Source organism: Lepisosteus oculatus, chromosome 4 (assembly GCF_040954835.1).
Source record: "Lepisosteus oculatus isolate fLepOcu1 chromosome 4, fLepOcu1.hap2, whole genome shotgun sequence".
Lineage (NCBI taxonomy): Eukaryota > Metazoa > Chordata > Actinopteri > Semionotiformes > Lepisosteidae > Lepisosteus > Lepisosteus oculatus.
In genome coordinates, this window is record NC_090699.1 from 47,159,099 (window position 1) to 47,172,927 (window position 13,829).

General features: G+C 38.2%; 1 protein-coding gene across 2 annotated transcripts in view; it reads left to right on the plus strand.

Annotated features, from left to right (window-relative positions):
* The window catches only part of camk1b (calcium/calmodulin-dependent protein kinase Ib), an 87,133-nt gene extending 73,888 nt beyond the window's left edge, over window positions 1-13,245 (plus strand). For both annotated transcript variants that reach the window (XM_015347186.2, XM_006630666.3), the window contains exons 4-12: window positions 756-830; window positions 3,898-4,036; window positions 5,261-5,387; window positions 6,411-6,486; window positions 7,472-7,584; window positions 7,909-7,987; window positions 8,469-8,556; window positions 10,515-10,653; window positions 11,292-13,245. In XM_015347186.2, coding sequence (XP_015202672.1) covers window positions 756-830; window positions 3,898-4,036; window positions 5,261-5,387; window positions 6,411-6,486; window positions 7,472-7,584; window positions 7,909-7,987; window positions 8,469-8,556; window positions 10,515-10,653; window positions 11,292-11,395 — 940 coding nt within the window. In that variant the 3' untranslated portion in view covers window positions 11,396-13,245. The remainder of the gene's footprint in view (window positions 1-755; window positions 831-3,897; window positions 4,037-5,260; window positions 5,388-6,410; window positions 6,487-7,471; window positions 7,585-7,908; window positions 7,988-8,468; window positions 8,557-10,514; window positions 10,654-11,291) is intronic.
* Window positions 13,246-13,829: the final 584 nt, after the last annotated feature.

A 13,829-nucleotide genomic window follows, 5' to 3' on the forward strand; every position in this document is an offset into this window, starting at 1 on the left:
AACATGGGTGGATTTTTGTGTCCTGTATATCATAATTGGCCATGGGAGTGTGCTCTATGTTGCCTCCCTTATATGCATGCCTGATTGTTCTGCTTCATGGGTAGTTTTCACTGAACAGATGTTTGAGTAAGCCAACAAGCTTCACAAGCATCCTGTATACAGTAGTATACTTTGTCTAGGCAGTCACTGCTTTATGTACTCCATTTAACAAAAAACAAAAAGCATGCTGGCAGTTCCTTGCTCACTTGTCAAACCTATTTCAGTGTTCTTTATAAGATGTGGCCTAATGGTGATAATGAGACAAAAGAGGCAGCCCCTGCAGGGATGTTGTCCTTGTCTCCACACAAGGTTCTGAAGCTCAGGAAGTGTCATTTGAAAGCATTTTGCCTGTAATTGCCTCCTATTGCTTGATTTGATCTTCCTGTTTGGGGGAGATTATTAGAATTGTCAGTTAGTGTATTTACCAACGGCCATGTGTTCCTAACAGCTAAGCAATCTTTGTTAGACTAAGAAAACCCTTTTCATTTTTTTAAATTATTGAATAAGAGGTTTATATAATCAATGGTCAATACCAGTATTTTATGACTTCATTGTAAATCTATACCTACTGAGCAGAAGATCTTTACAGAAGATTTAATGTAATTCAAATAATTTCAGCAAGAGCCTTTTCTTTTCTCTTTCATTTGAAAATATAAGGAATGCTGCCTATGGGTTGTTTATGTCTTTGGTGATGGTTTAATTATTCTTTCTTTCAGAATAAAACATGCAAACATTGTCACGCTCGAGGACATCTTCGAGAGCAAATCCCACCTGTACCTTGTCATGCAGTTGTAAGTGCTGCTCTTCTCTTTTGTTTTAAGCTTTTCTTAGCTAGATTGAAAGTCTGAAATCATAATGTTTTAAGATTTTTATGTGATCATATATGGGCAGTTTGTATGTTGTATAAAAACACACAATAATGACAGAGTGAGAGACAGGACCATCTGAAAATGTTGATTCACCAGGCCTTAGTAAAATGAATTAATTTCCAAGGATGCCCAATATTAGGGTAAGTGAGAGTGACACTTACAAATGTAAAATTCAAAAGAAGAATTGAAAGAGAAGATGCAAGAGACTCAAAACAGACCAGATTTTAAGAGATTAATTTATGTAAATGACACATTTTGTGTGGAATCCTCTTAGATGGAAGACTGCTGCAGAGAGGTGTAGTGAAAACTGTGGCTTTGCATCACAGATGGTATTACGTCTGTCAAGGCAGGTAGTGGAGAGAGCCAGGGAACAGTTGGCTCCCAGTTTGGTGTGGCATATAATTAGTTACACAGACTTCTGCTGATTCTTTCTACCCACTAAAGGAAACAATAGCATGATTGTGTTTGGAGAGTCCTCCTGATGCCCTTGTGCTTTGTCAGAGTCCTTTCTTTGTTTAGCCTTTCACGAAAGACGGGAGTAGTAGTACGAAAGAAGGGCCACAAGGGGTGCTGTCAAGTGCACATTTCTCATGTATTGCCTTGTGGTATGAGTATAACAGTGGACAATTTTTCTCTTCTATGCCACCACTGGTGTTGGTGCTTTTAGAGATGCTATTGTATTTCTCCCCTGTTTTAGATCTCCTTAATGAGTGGTGAAGTGTTTATAAGCAATTTTCATTAAGATCCAAGGGTTATATCTTTTGGAGTTTGCTATATTTTCTGTTAAAAATGCAATATTTGTTCTTCCAGGTCCCTGGAAGATTACTTATCTTTACTGATTTCCCATTGCATAAAAAATAGAAGTATTGAAAACATTACACTATGCAGAGATCAAGAATCACAATCAACAGTATCACAAAATCTTTACCCTTTTAAGATAATTACTGCAATTTAAGAATAAATAGTTTAAGTGAAACTAATTTGCACTGACTTCTTATACAGTTTATATTTTCTATTTCAGTCTGTTTTGCAGTTTTACAATGCTAGATATATCAAAGTTACATAAAAGTTAATTAAGATGAATACATTAATTAAGATTAATTCAGACTGAAGGTAGATCAAAGAAAGGTAGATCTTTGGTAATCATATTTCCTTTTTCAGCTGCCTTTGTCAGCAACCTGTAGTATTATTGTCATATTTGCATACATAATGGAAAAAAAGCATTTTGTGGTATCACCAGTTCCATTTCTGATTTGTCAGGCAGTGGCAGGCAGTATTGACAAAGAAAATCTTCAAAAGATATGATTCTAATTAGGAACATTAGAAAGCTTCTGATGGCACAGGTGCTACAAAACCATTTTCCTGCCTCACAGAGATCCAGAATCCCAGATTGACGATGATGTTTGTGGGCAGTGAGCCACAAATCTGCATTCAGCTGACAGCCAGAATAAGAATTAATGTTTGGTGTTTTACTGTACTGAGATTTAAAGAGCCTCTGGGGAGAGTGTTCGAACGAGTCCATGAATTAATTACTGATTGTCTCTGCAGCTCTGTCCACTTAATTATCCTTCCTTCAGCAATAATATTTCCCTGGAATCAAAGCAGTCTCTCTCCCTGGAGCGGGGGGCTGTGCTGAGCCACCACACTGCCTGTTAGCAGAGTTTAGAATAGGGGTGGGGATGACACTCTTTTTAAATCTAGCAATCTGCTATTTTTCCTGCAGAAGAGAGCATGTCACCAGCTGTAGGCAATTTATATATATTATACCTGTGTAGATAATGTGAAGATGAGAAATTTGTGGGAGGCAGTCTGACCACTTTGTCCAATACAGAGTCATGGCAATCTTCAGGTCTTAGAATTGAAAGTAGTAGATTTTCCATGATTTGATATGCTTTTAAGAGTGCAAAAGTATTTAAAATCAAGTGTAAAAGTAACTAAAAATGTGGACTCTGCAAAAAGGTTTTAGACACAGTCAGAGGAGTTACAATATACAGTATGTACTGTCTGTTGCAAGCATCAAGAGTTTACTCAAAGCATCCAGTTATCTTTTCTACAATTATTTCAACTTTGGCAGTTATTAATGCAGCTTATTTTGAGTAAGAAGAAACCAACCTTGTCATTTAGCAAAAATCGCAAATTTGTGTTTATTTTCAAAACATGGACAACAACAACTTAGTATCAACTAGACATGACCAGCCATAATGAAGTTTAGTAGCTATCTTAATACAAAATAACTACAGTTTCCATAGCAGATTGACAGAAAATGTTTCTGCATATACAGTAGAGGAAAGGAGTTCAAATCAAGCAAAAAGACTTTTGCATACAAGTGAATAAGCCATTAATTTAAAAGTGCAAAAAAAGATAATAATACACTACTGTATATGTTTAATATGCCACTATAAATCATTATACTTTTCATTAAAATCAATTTTCAAAATTTAAGGCAGCAAAATGCTAAGTAAAGCAAATGAAGAATTTAACTCTGCCTTCATATTATTCTCAGTTTGTACAACTTGGACACCTTCCCTAATGCCCTGAATATCTGTCAGCTGGCTAGACACATTAGGGATTAGGGCACATTAGGGCAGAGAGCATCATTAGCACAAAAAGCAGGAGGTGTGTAAATTTATCTATGAAGGGGAATCTGACATCCTGCCTCTAGACTGATGATTCTACAGGGATGTTCACTTTTAGATGGCACTGCTTACAACAGACTTGATTCAAAATGTTCATTGACCAGAGTATGGATGTATAGTGGTTATTGTTCATCCTGTTTCTTTCTCCCCAATATTAATTTAGGTAAAACTCTGTGTGTTAGTCATGATCTACTGCATCCTCTTTCACACACCTGCTGATTTTTTGTTTAGCTGTTTGGGATTTGGGGGGATAGTGCAGGGCCCACTGCTGACAGTTTGCCTACAATTTCACTGCAGGGATTTGTGTCCTCCAGAATAGAACGGCCCCACTTACTGTTTTTTGATCTGTACAGAGTCTCTGGAGGGGAGCTCTTTGACAGGATTGTGGAGAAAGGTTTCTACACTGAAAAGGATGCCAGCAAACTGATTCGACAGATCCTGGATGCTGTCAAGTACCTGCATGATATGGGTATCGTGCATAGGGACCTGAAGGTAGGTTGACTTTTCGTTTTCTCAGCAGTTCAGCACTACATTGATGCGTTTAAAACTTACCTCACTGATCGCTGTCACTTTGTCTCTCTCAATGGGTACAGGTCTGAAATTGGTCTTGGTCTTGTTAATTTTTCATGAATTAGATTCCAAGACAAGGCAAAAGTACAGTTCAATTAAGTGTACATTTTCTGAAAGTCAGGTAATATCTGATCTTTGTTTCTTTCCTTTTTCTACATTTGTACTCTTTAAAGGATCCAGGGCTATTTGTTTACTTTTGCTGGCTATTGGAAGCATATCTAAATTAAGCCCATTAGTTTCCTCTTGTAAAAAAGCTAATTTAATTACATGCAGTGCATTGCAGTGTAAACAAACGGATCCTTGGTTGAATTACTAATTAATTCCTTCTAAGATTGTATGCACAAAGTGGAGTGTTAATCAGTACTGGAATACTTAATTTTTATTCCACTGTACAGTACTTTGCCTAGAAATGTCTCTTTAAGGATTTAAGTAAGCAGTCATTTAGCTTTAGCTGTGTAGTATGTGGCAGGGTAGCATGGTTCCAGACGCCCACCAACCTCCTGTTCTCGGTTTATGTTGCTGATTAGATGTGCAAGCTGAAATTCAGTGGTATAATATGCTCTGTATTCTCCAATACATATGTTGATCCCGATGTGTACAAGGAGAATGTTATCAATAAATCTTTAGTAGGATCTTTGATGTCCTGTGCCATTGTTTTTTGGGTGAAAAGAATAAAGATTGTGTGGATTAACATACAGAAATGTGTATTTATATATACACATATAAGTCAATAAGTAAAGTGAATTGGTACAGTACACAATACTCCTCACAGGTGGGATATTCCATTATTGGCCCCCTCTGCATTGCATGCTGTAATTTTCTCACTGCTTAATAGGGCTAGGTAGCCTTTTCTGCATTGCCTTTTGGTCCTCAGTGTCATCCATGAATTTCCAACCTTTGACGGTTTCTTGGATCACAAAGGTCAAAATCAGGCGTGTGCCCCAGACAGTAAGATGTGAAAATACATAGCCACACAAACAAAGCATAATCCCTTGAGGAGCTCAGTTTTGAATGTTATTCCCCCACACCATCACTACTACCACCATGGTTTTTGAATGAGTCACGTTCCCTTGGATTTCCATTTCCTCGTCTCAATGAATATGTTCAAATACCATGTTTGTAAGGTGTATTTTTTTACCTTCTCAGCCAGAGAACCTGTTGTACTACAGCATGGAAGAAGACTCAAAGATCATGATCAGTGACTTTGGACTGTCCAAGATTGAGGGCTCTGGCAGTGTGATGTCTACAGCCTGTGGAACTCCAGGATATGTAGGTAGGGTGATGTTGTTTATTGATTTTATATCTCTCCTTCCATTTTAAAGTTTCATGTCCTGTTGATTTTCAGAGTGGCTTCTAAAATAGGGAGTAAACGTTTGCTTCTGGGATTGAAGCTACATTTGGCTTGGCCAACTAATACCTCCCAGCCAAATTGCAAATCATCAGTACTGCTTTAGAAAGTTACTTCTTCTACTTGACAGCAACCCTACTACTGATGTCCACCAGTGGATCCAAGTATTGCCAAGTTGTGACAGGTACCATCCTTCTTGAGGCCACAGCCTTTTATAGCCTTCTTTAGGAAGACTGGGGTCCTCTTTATGGTCAACTCAGACTCAATGTCCCCTACTGCAATGTAAGAGTTCTTTCACAGGTGAGATGTGAAACTTTATCCCATAGGGTCATATGTCAGATTTTTGTAGGTGACCGCCAACTGATCATTTGGGCCTCCTTGTCTGTTGGGGTCCTGTACTTCAGATCCAACATATCACCTGTTCTGTCCCTTTCTTCATTGAATGATTATGAGTGATTATGAGTTTGATCATTGATCTTCAGGCACTTTGTTATAAGTTACATCTACAAGCAACCTTGTGTTAAAACATGTTAATCCATGTTTGGCAATCCATAAATAGCACAATGGTCCAATATCTCACCACTGTGGGTCAAATTACAGTGGCCATTCTTTCCTGTTACCACCATTTAGGATTCGACTGACTATATAGTCGGTACCTTTCTACCTCTTTCACCCGTTGTTTTCTAACCAGATGTTCCCAGGTGACCAGCACCTGACCATTTTGGCCTAATTTGCCTTGTACTAATGTACCTCTGTGCTTATTGTTGCTCTGGCTAAATTAAATACCTACAGTACATGTAAGTAGAAAAAATAGTAGATTGTTTCTCAAGTGCAGCTAATTTATAACTCATCTGAAAGTGTTATGATTTTATTGTTACAAGGTTAAAGTTGACATGAGATTTTGAAACAGAAATAATTGGAAAATACCTTGTAATTGTTGTTTTACAGCTCCAGAAGTCCTGGCACAAAAACCCTACAGCAAAGCAGTAGACTGCTGGTCCATCGGAGTCATTGCATACATTCTGTAAGTAAAATGACAAGCATGTAACTGTCACTTTGTCTCAGTCATTTCTGTTACTCTAGGATTTTATACCAGTCCCTTGCCTTACAATAATACAGATCTTCTAAATTTCATTTGTATAAGGAAAGTACAAAATACTTATCAACTGGAAGAATAATTGGGGAAAAGTGGACCTTCTCCAGCATTTATAACAGGACTCATGCACTGAGCCAGTTACACAGTGACGTCATCCTCTCTGAAAGCTGAAGAGCGTGAAACTTTGTCATGGCAGAGGACTGGTCTTGGCTTGGCCCAGTTATCCACTGTTCAGGGAGTGGCGCTTTGTGGCTCAGAGCCTGGAAATGCTGAAAAAGGCATAGAGAACTGCAGTTGTGCGTCACTGAAAACACACTCAGAAATAAACCTGGTACATTTAGCTTTTTCAACACCCAAGGATCTCAGGGAAATAGCACCATCTAAAACAAAAGCTATATAAAGACAAAGGCACGGCTATATAAAGCAAATCTATCTATCTAAAAGTACTTTGAACAAAAAATCTGGTTAGATTTATTTTTAAAGAATGTACACTTGCTAATAAGAATTGATATTTTTATTATACCCCACCATAACTGTATTATACTGCAATAGCCAGTTGCATGATTTTCACATCTTGGCTCAGACAAGGTAGAACAAAGATGACTCCTCCAAGCAACCCATCATTCAGCCAAATGTTACAAGTAGCACAGCCCAGTAACGGCAGATCAGATTGGAAGATTTGCACCAGCAGTACTGAATGCTTGCAAGCACATGGAAGGGCACACTTGATGCTGAAAGCCATGGCCTTTTAATCCCACATGACCCCCTTGCAGAATACTGGTCAAAGCTGTTATTTATTAAGATGGAACCCAAGAATAAAAAACTAATTGAATATCTGAAATATTTTAACTGTCACATATTTTTAATATCCATATCGAAATCTGTTTCATAATGATATTTTTATCCCGTACAGCTTATGTGGGTATCCTCCATTTTATGATGAAAATGATGCAAAGTTGTTTGAGCAGATCCTCAAAGCAGAGTATGAGTTTGATTCTCCGTACTGGGACGATATCTCTGACTCAGGTAAGTCACCACGAGGCACTTCTCCAGTATAAAAGAAGTAGAGGGGCCACAGTACAAATGAAGACCTTCTATAGTTTGTATATTTTACTTGACACAAGGAGTTCAATGAGGAAATTTTCTTTATCTTGAGTTAGTTGAATTTAGAAGGATTTGCTCAGACAGCAAAAATTGTTTTAAGGTGACACCTAGTGACATGTTGTGGTAATCGCCATTCATCAGTATACTCCAGGGTGCATAGAAAGAAGCGACAGTCCTATGCGAGTGAAATGTGAAACTCAGAACTGTGCGATGTGCTGTATTTATGGGCATATGTTTTGTTTGCAGCCAAAGACTTCATTGTTCACCTGATGGAGAAGGACCCCAGGAAGCGATACACCTGTGAGCAGGCATTGCAGCACCCCTGGTATGTGAAATTTCTGTCACACTTTCACATGTCCACTTACTGGACATTCAAACAAGAATCAATGTTTTTTCAGGAAAAAAAGGAGAATCATGAGCCTTTTAAAGTAACAAAACCACCATAAATTTTAGACCCTATACTTGATTTTGAGATTCCACTGAGTAAAAACAAGAAGTTTCTGTCAAAAAAAGTGATCACCATGTAATGGTTTTTGTAGCTACATCTGATAATGCATTTATAAGCATTTACTGTGGTTCACCATTGTAAAGGTGCTGTGAAGTGTTTTAAGGACACATTAGCCAAAATGTGTTAATGATAAGATTTAGCAAATTAAGAACAGAGTCACAGCAATTCTTCTATGTTTACTGTAGTTTGTCAATGATTAGTTAAACAGTTGATTGCATCTGTTGCTAAATTAGAGTAAACTGAGTGTCACTCTGTGGAGAAGGTGAAACTAAGTCTCTTCTATTGTTGTCATTTGTAGGATTGCTGGGGACACAGCTCTGGACAAGAATATCCATGAATCTGTCAGTGCACAGATCAAAAAGAACTTTGCCAAAAGTAAATGGAAGGTGAGCTTTTTTGTTCTTAATGACAGCAGTGACAGTAAATATTGTACCTCCTTGGAAGCATTTTTGGTTGGAGGTGTGCACTACAACTTACACAGGCTTATGAAGAATTTTTCTCATTAGGGTTTTGCAGGAGCCAGTAGATCATGGAGAGGTTAGCTTGCAATATGATGAAGGAGGACTTAGCCCCAAGCAATAGTATACCTTTACAGTATGGGTGTAGCCCAAGGAGACTATCAAGTGTAAGAAAAAAAGGACTGTTTTTTGGCTTGACTTAAAACATTGTGTTTTTTCATACAGTGGTGTGAAAAAGTGTTTGTCCCCTTCCTGATTTCTTGTTTTTTTGCATGTTTGTCACACTGAAATGTTTCAGACCATCAAACAAATTGAAATATTAGACAAAGATAACACAAGTAAACACAAAATGCAGTTTTTAAATCAAGGTTTTTATTATTAAGGGAAAAAAAATCCAAACCTACATGGCCCTGTGTGAAAAAGTGATTGCCCCCCCTGTTAAAACATAAATCAACTGTGGTTTATCACGTCTTTGGAAAGCTAAGTTCAATTTATCTAGCCACACCCAGGCCTGATTACTGCCATACCTGTTCTCAATCAAGAAATCACTTAAATAGGACCTGCCTGACAAAGTGAAGTAGACCAAAAGATCCTCAAAAGCTAGACATCATGCTGCGATCCAAACAAATTCAGGAACAAATGAGAAACAGAGTAATTGAGATTTATCAGTCTGGAAAAGGTTATAAAGCCATTTCTAAAGCTTTGGGACTCCAGCGAACCACAGTGAGAGCCATTATCCACAAATGGCGAAAACATGGAACAGTGGTGAACCTTCCCAGGAGTGGCTGGCCGACCAAAATTACCCCAAGAGCGCAGCAACGACTCATCCAAGAGGTCACAAAAAACCCCACAACAACATACAAAGAACTGCAGGCTTCACTTGCCTCAGTTAAGGTCAGTGTTCATGACTCCACCATAAGAAAATGGCAAAAATGGCCTGCATGGCAGAGTTCCAAGACGAAAACCACTGCTGAGCAAAAAGAACATAAAGGCTCGTCTCAGTTTTGCCAGAAAACATCTTGATGATCCCCAAGACTTTTGGGAAAATACTCTGTGGACTGATGAGACAAAAGTTGAACTTTTTGGAAGGTGTGTGTCCCATTACATCTGGCATAAAAGTAACACAGCATTTCAGAAAAGGAACATCATACCAACAGTAAAATATGGTGGTGGTAGTGTAATGGTCTGGGGCTGTTTTGCTGCTTCAGGACCTGGAAGACTTGCTGTGATAAGGAACCATGAATTCTGCTGTCTACCAAAACATCCTGGAGGAAAATGTCCAGCCATCTGTTCGTGACCTCAAGCTGAAGCGCACTTGAGTTCTGCAGCAGGACATTGATCCAAAACACACCAGCAAGTCCACCTCTGAATGGCTTAAGAAAAACAAAATGAAGACTTTGGAGTGGCCTAGACAAAGTCCTGACCTGAATCCGATTGAGATGTTGTGGCATGACCTTAAAAAAGCGGTTAAAGCTCGAAAACCCTCCAATGTAGCTGAATTACAACAATTCTACAAAGATGAGTGGGCCAAAATTCTTCCACAGCGCTGTAAAAGACTCATTGCCAGTTATCGCAAACGCTTGATTGCAGTTGTTGCTGCTAAGGGTGACCCAACCAGCTATTAGGTTTAGGGGGCAATCACTTTTTCACACAGGGCCATGTAGGTTTGGATTTTTTTCCCCCTTAATTCATTTAAATCATCCCTTCATTTAAAAACTGCATTTTGTGTTTACTTGTGTTATCTTTGTCTAATATTTCAATTTGTTTGATGATCTGAAACATTTCAGTGTGACAAACATGCAAAAAAATAAGAAATCAGGAAGGGGGCAAACACTTTTTCACACCACTGTATATCGTCTTATTTCTTACTTCACTCCTGTTTTTAGCAAGCATTCAATGCCACAGCTGTGGTGCGTCACATGCGAAGATTACAGCTGGGGACCAGTCAGGAAGGTCCAAGCCAGAACACGCCCACCAGCCCCTGCCATGGTGACCTTCTGGTGCCTGAGGGCGAGGAGGATGGAGGTGAGTGTAGGTGGCATATTGAGTGACTATTCCTGCACATTCCAGAAGGGCTTTGAATTGTTGTCTCCCAGATACTCTTCTGATAAGTCTTCTTAAGATGTTGAGTAAATATGTATATTCAAGCCATAGAGAATCTTCAGCGGAAGTGTCTTCCGAGATCAGGGAAATTCAGTCTAACAGACAAAAGGGTCTCATCAGGTGTGTATCAGGGGAAATACTCAGTTACTTCTTATTCAATTATTAAAATCATCACAAGGTTGTTACATTGTCCTCAGTATTCTAGAAAAATAGTTTGTTACCTAATTGATGATATTAAATTAAATAAACCTTTATACTATAATGGGCTTCAGATGTACTCAAAGCGATGTAGACAGTTCAGAATTCATAGTTTTTTTCTTTTTTACTTGATTGTAAGTGTCAATACCCATTTTTGGCCACAGTTGTGTATTATTGGTGTTATTGTTTTAAAAGAAAAGTGAACAAATGTATTCTTGCAAAATCCTTGTGTTTCTGTACTTTTAAGTTTGCATATGCAACTCATAAGTTCCAGAGTGTCAGAAGTGCAGAAGGCTGTTGTGTCTTACATGTTGCACACTTGAGCATCTTCTCAATAGCAGTCACTCTGTTTGTCACTGCAGGACCGCTCTGCGACAGCAGCTGCTCCAAGACTGCAGATGGGAGTGAGGAGCATGACGGGCTGCTGAACTGCACATACCGCTGCCATCCAGCCAGCCGGGTCTGAGCAGGAAGCTGTCATTGTCATTGTGACAATCACTTTCACTGGAGCCCAGAACCCCAGTCTGGCTAGGAATACAGAGTTATTCCAGCACCCTCCAGCAGAGGGAGCTGCTGTTTATAGATTCCAGGGATGGGGGAGGGACATTATGCCAATGAAGATGTAGGATATCGGGGCCCCTAAAAGGAAAAAGGGTGTTATTGTGGCAATAGGGTGATTGTTTTTTTTTATAAATGTGTTTGGTTTCATGATTAATATTTTTTATTTCCCCTTCAATCAGTTTTTCCCATATTTTAAGATTATTGGTGTTTAACTTTCTGGATCTAGAATGTATGCATCTTTGATTTAGGTGAAGTACTGGAGATTCTGCTGTTCTCTCATGCCACAGCAGTTGAATGTCTGCTGCAATGTACTATGAGCTCTCCATTTAGGACTGACATGCAAAGAACAGATGGTGTGAAAGAGTTGTTGGACACATACCATCAGATCCTCTGTAAGTCTGATACACCTGCTGCAATGGCACTGCTTAAACAGGCAGCTCAGGTGGTGAGCTCCTATATTTTAAAATGTCAGTTAATCCATTTTTTTTCGCTTGGACCCTTTTTTCCATGACGTGTTTGAAGATTTCATTAATATTAGATGTAATAACAGTTAACTTCAGGGTGTCACTGGACTCAGTGAGATTTTAATTACAGGTTAAACGGTTTAACCAAGAACATTTCACTATTTAAAGTTTTTAAAGTACCTTCTTGTGTTAAAGTGGTGTAAACCTTTTATCTCTTGGTGCCTTTTGAATTGAAAATAGCAAATTACTGTTTTTGCTATTTGTCTTTTTCAGATCAACAGATCAGATCAGTTCAACAGACTTTCCTGTTCCTCCTGTTCCTCATATTTCATTTACTGAAAGTCCAGTTTATCTGCTAATTAAACACAAAGAGACATGCTGAATGATTTTTGTAAAAACATTTACAACTCAGAACCATTAGTTTTTACAATTTATTTTCTCTTCAGATTTCAGACCCTTCCAATGCGCATCTATCTATAAAATTAGTCTGAAAATTTCCAGTCACTGTAGGCCCAGTTTATTTTCAGTGCTAATATAATGATTTTCAGGCTGTTTATGAAATTCAGTACCTTGTCAATCATAGCTGCTTTTTTATTTCTTATTGTCTTGAGACAGTCAATGCAGTGCCCAGATACTGTATATTCTTGATTCAGTAGTTTCAGCATTTCTTCTACTAGGAAGTCTCATTTCTCAGTTGAAATTTTTGCAACAAGGTACAAAACTTGTGCATGAATCTCTTTGCCAATTTACAATAAAGAATAAAGCATTTTCCTTTTTAGAGCTCATTTCATAGGGGATTAGCTTCATTTTCTATGTTGCCATTGGCTTTACCTTCAACTCTTGCATAGCCCTGAAGTTTTGACAATTTTCATATTCATAAGATGTAAATGTCTTGCTGCTGAGGTTTTCTTTGCGAGAACTGGGATGATATTTTTCACATCATTAATTTCAGACTTTCAGATGCATTTAGAGGCAGCTAAGTGAAAAGAGCAATTCTGATGGTGCCTGAGGACACACTCAGACCTTGCGGGGCTCATATACTTCCTGTAAAGGAAGGAGAACGCTGTGCACACCTGAAATTGATCGGTCCTAAACAGAAGAAATTTAGCAGCTAGCATAATAAAGACATAGTAGTACGTTGTCCAGAGCCATGAAAGTGATCTTGATTGCGTCATGCATACTCACAGTAAAACGCAAGGAACCATTTTGTTTCAGTTAATATTTTAATTCTTTGATCTGAGATAACATTGCATCTGTATAATTAAAGATTATATTAATGATTTTAAACATCTGACTGTCTCATTTCATCATTTCCCCTTTGTGTTTCACTTGAGTTCCTGCTCAGTAATTTGCAGGCAGATATAAAAGTTATTTGAATCCTGAATTTTGATCTTACTTGATGCATATCAGGACATTGTGAGAGTGTGAATATGTTATCACTTGTATTTTTTATCTCTTTCAGAGATTCAGACAAGTGCCAGTAACCCAATACCATTTATCTTTTATGACTTATGATTTACGCTCTCAACTTGTAGACTGCAATTAGTATCTTTTGAGCTTAATGTTATTGGAATTATTTTTTTTAATTCTATGCTAGAGATGCATTATTTTTGGTGTTTCAGAGATTTCTCATCATCCCTTGTTTTATTGTACATTGCTTGTAATCTGTATTGAAGTCTAGGCTCAAAGAAACACGTTAAAAATTAAGAACCTCTTTTTAGTTAAAAATAATCTTAATTAACTGGCCCATGTATGTTTTCATTAGTGACATCCTGGTTCCACAAAGCAGTTATTTGTGCTTTAGGAGCTGGTTCTTTGACCCAAGTACCAGGGCCTGAAGGATCTGTGCTAGCACAGGGAATCTGATTTTGTGCA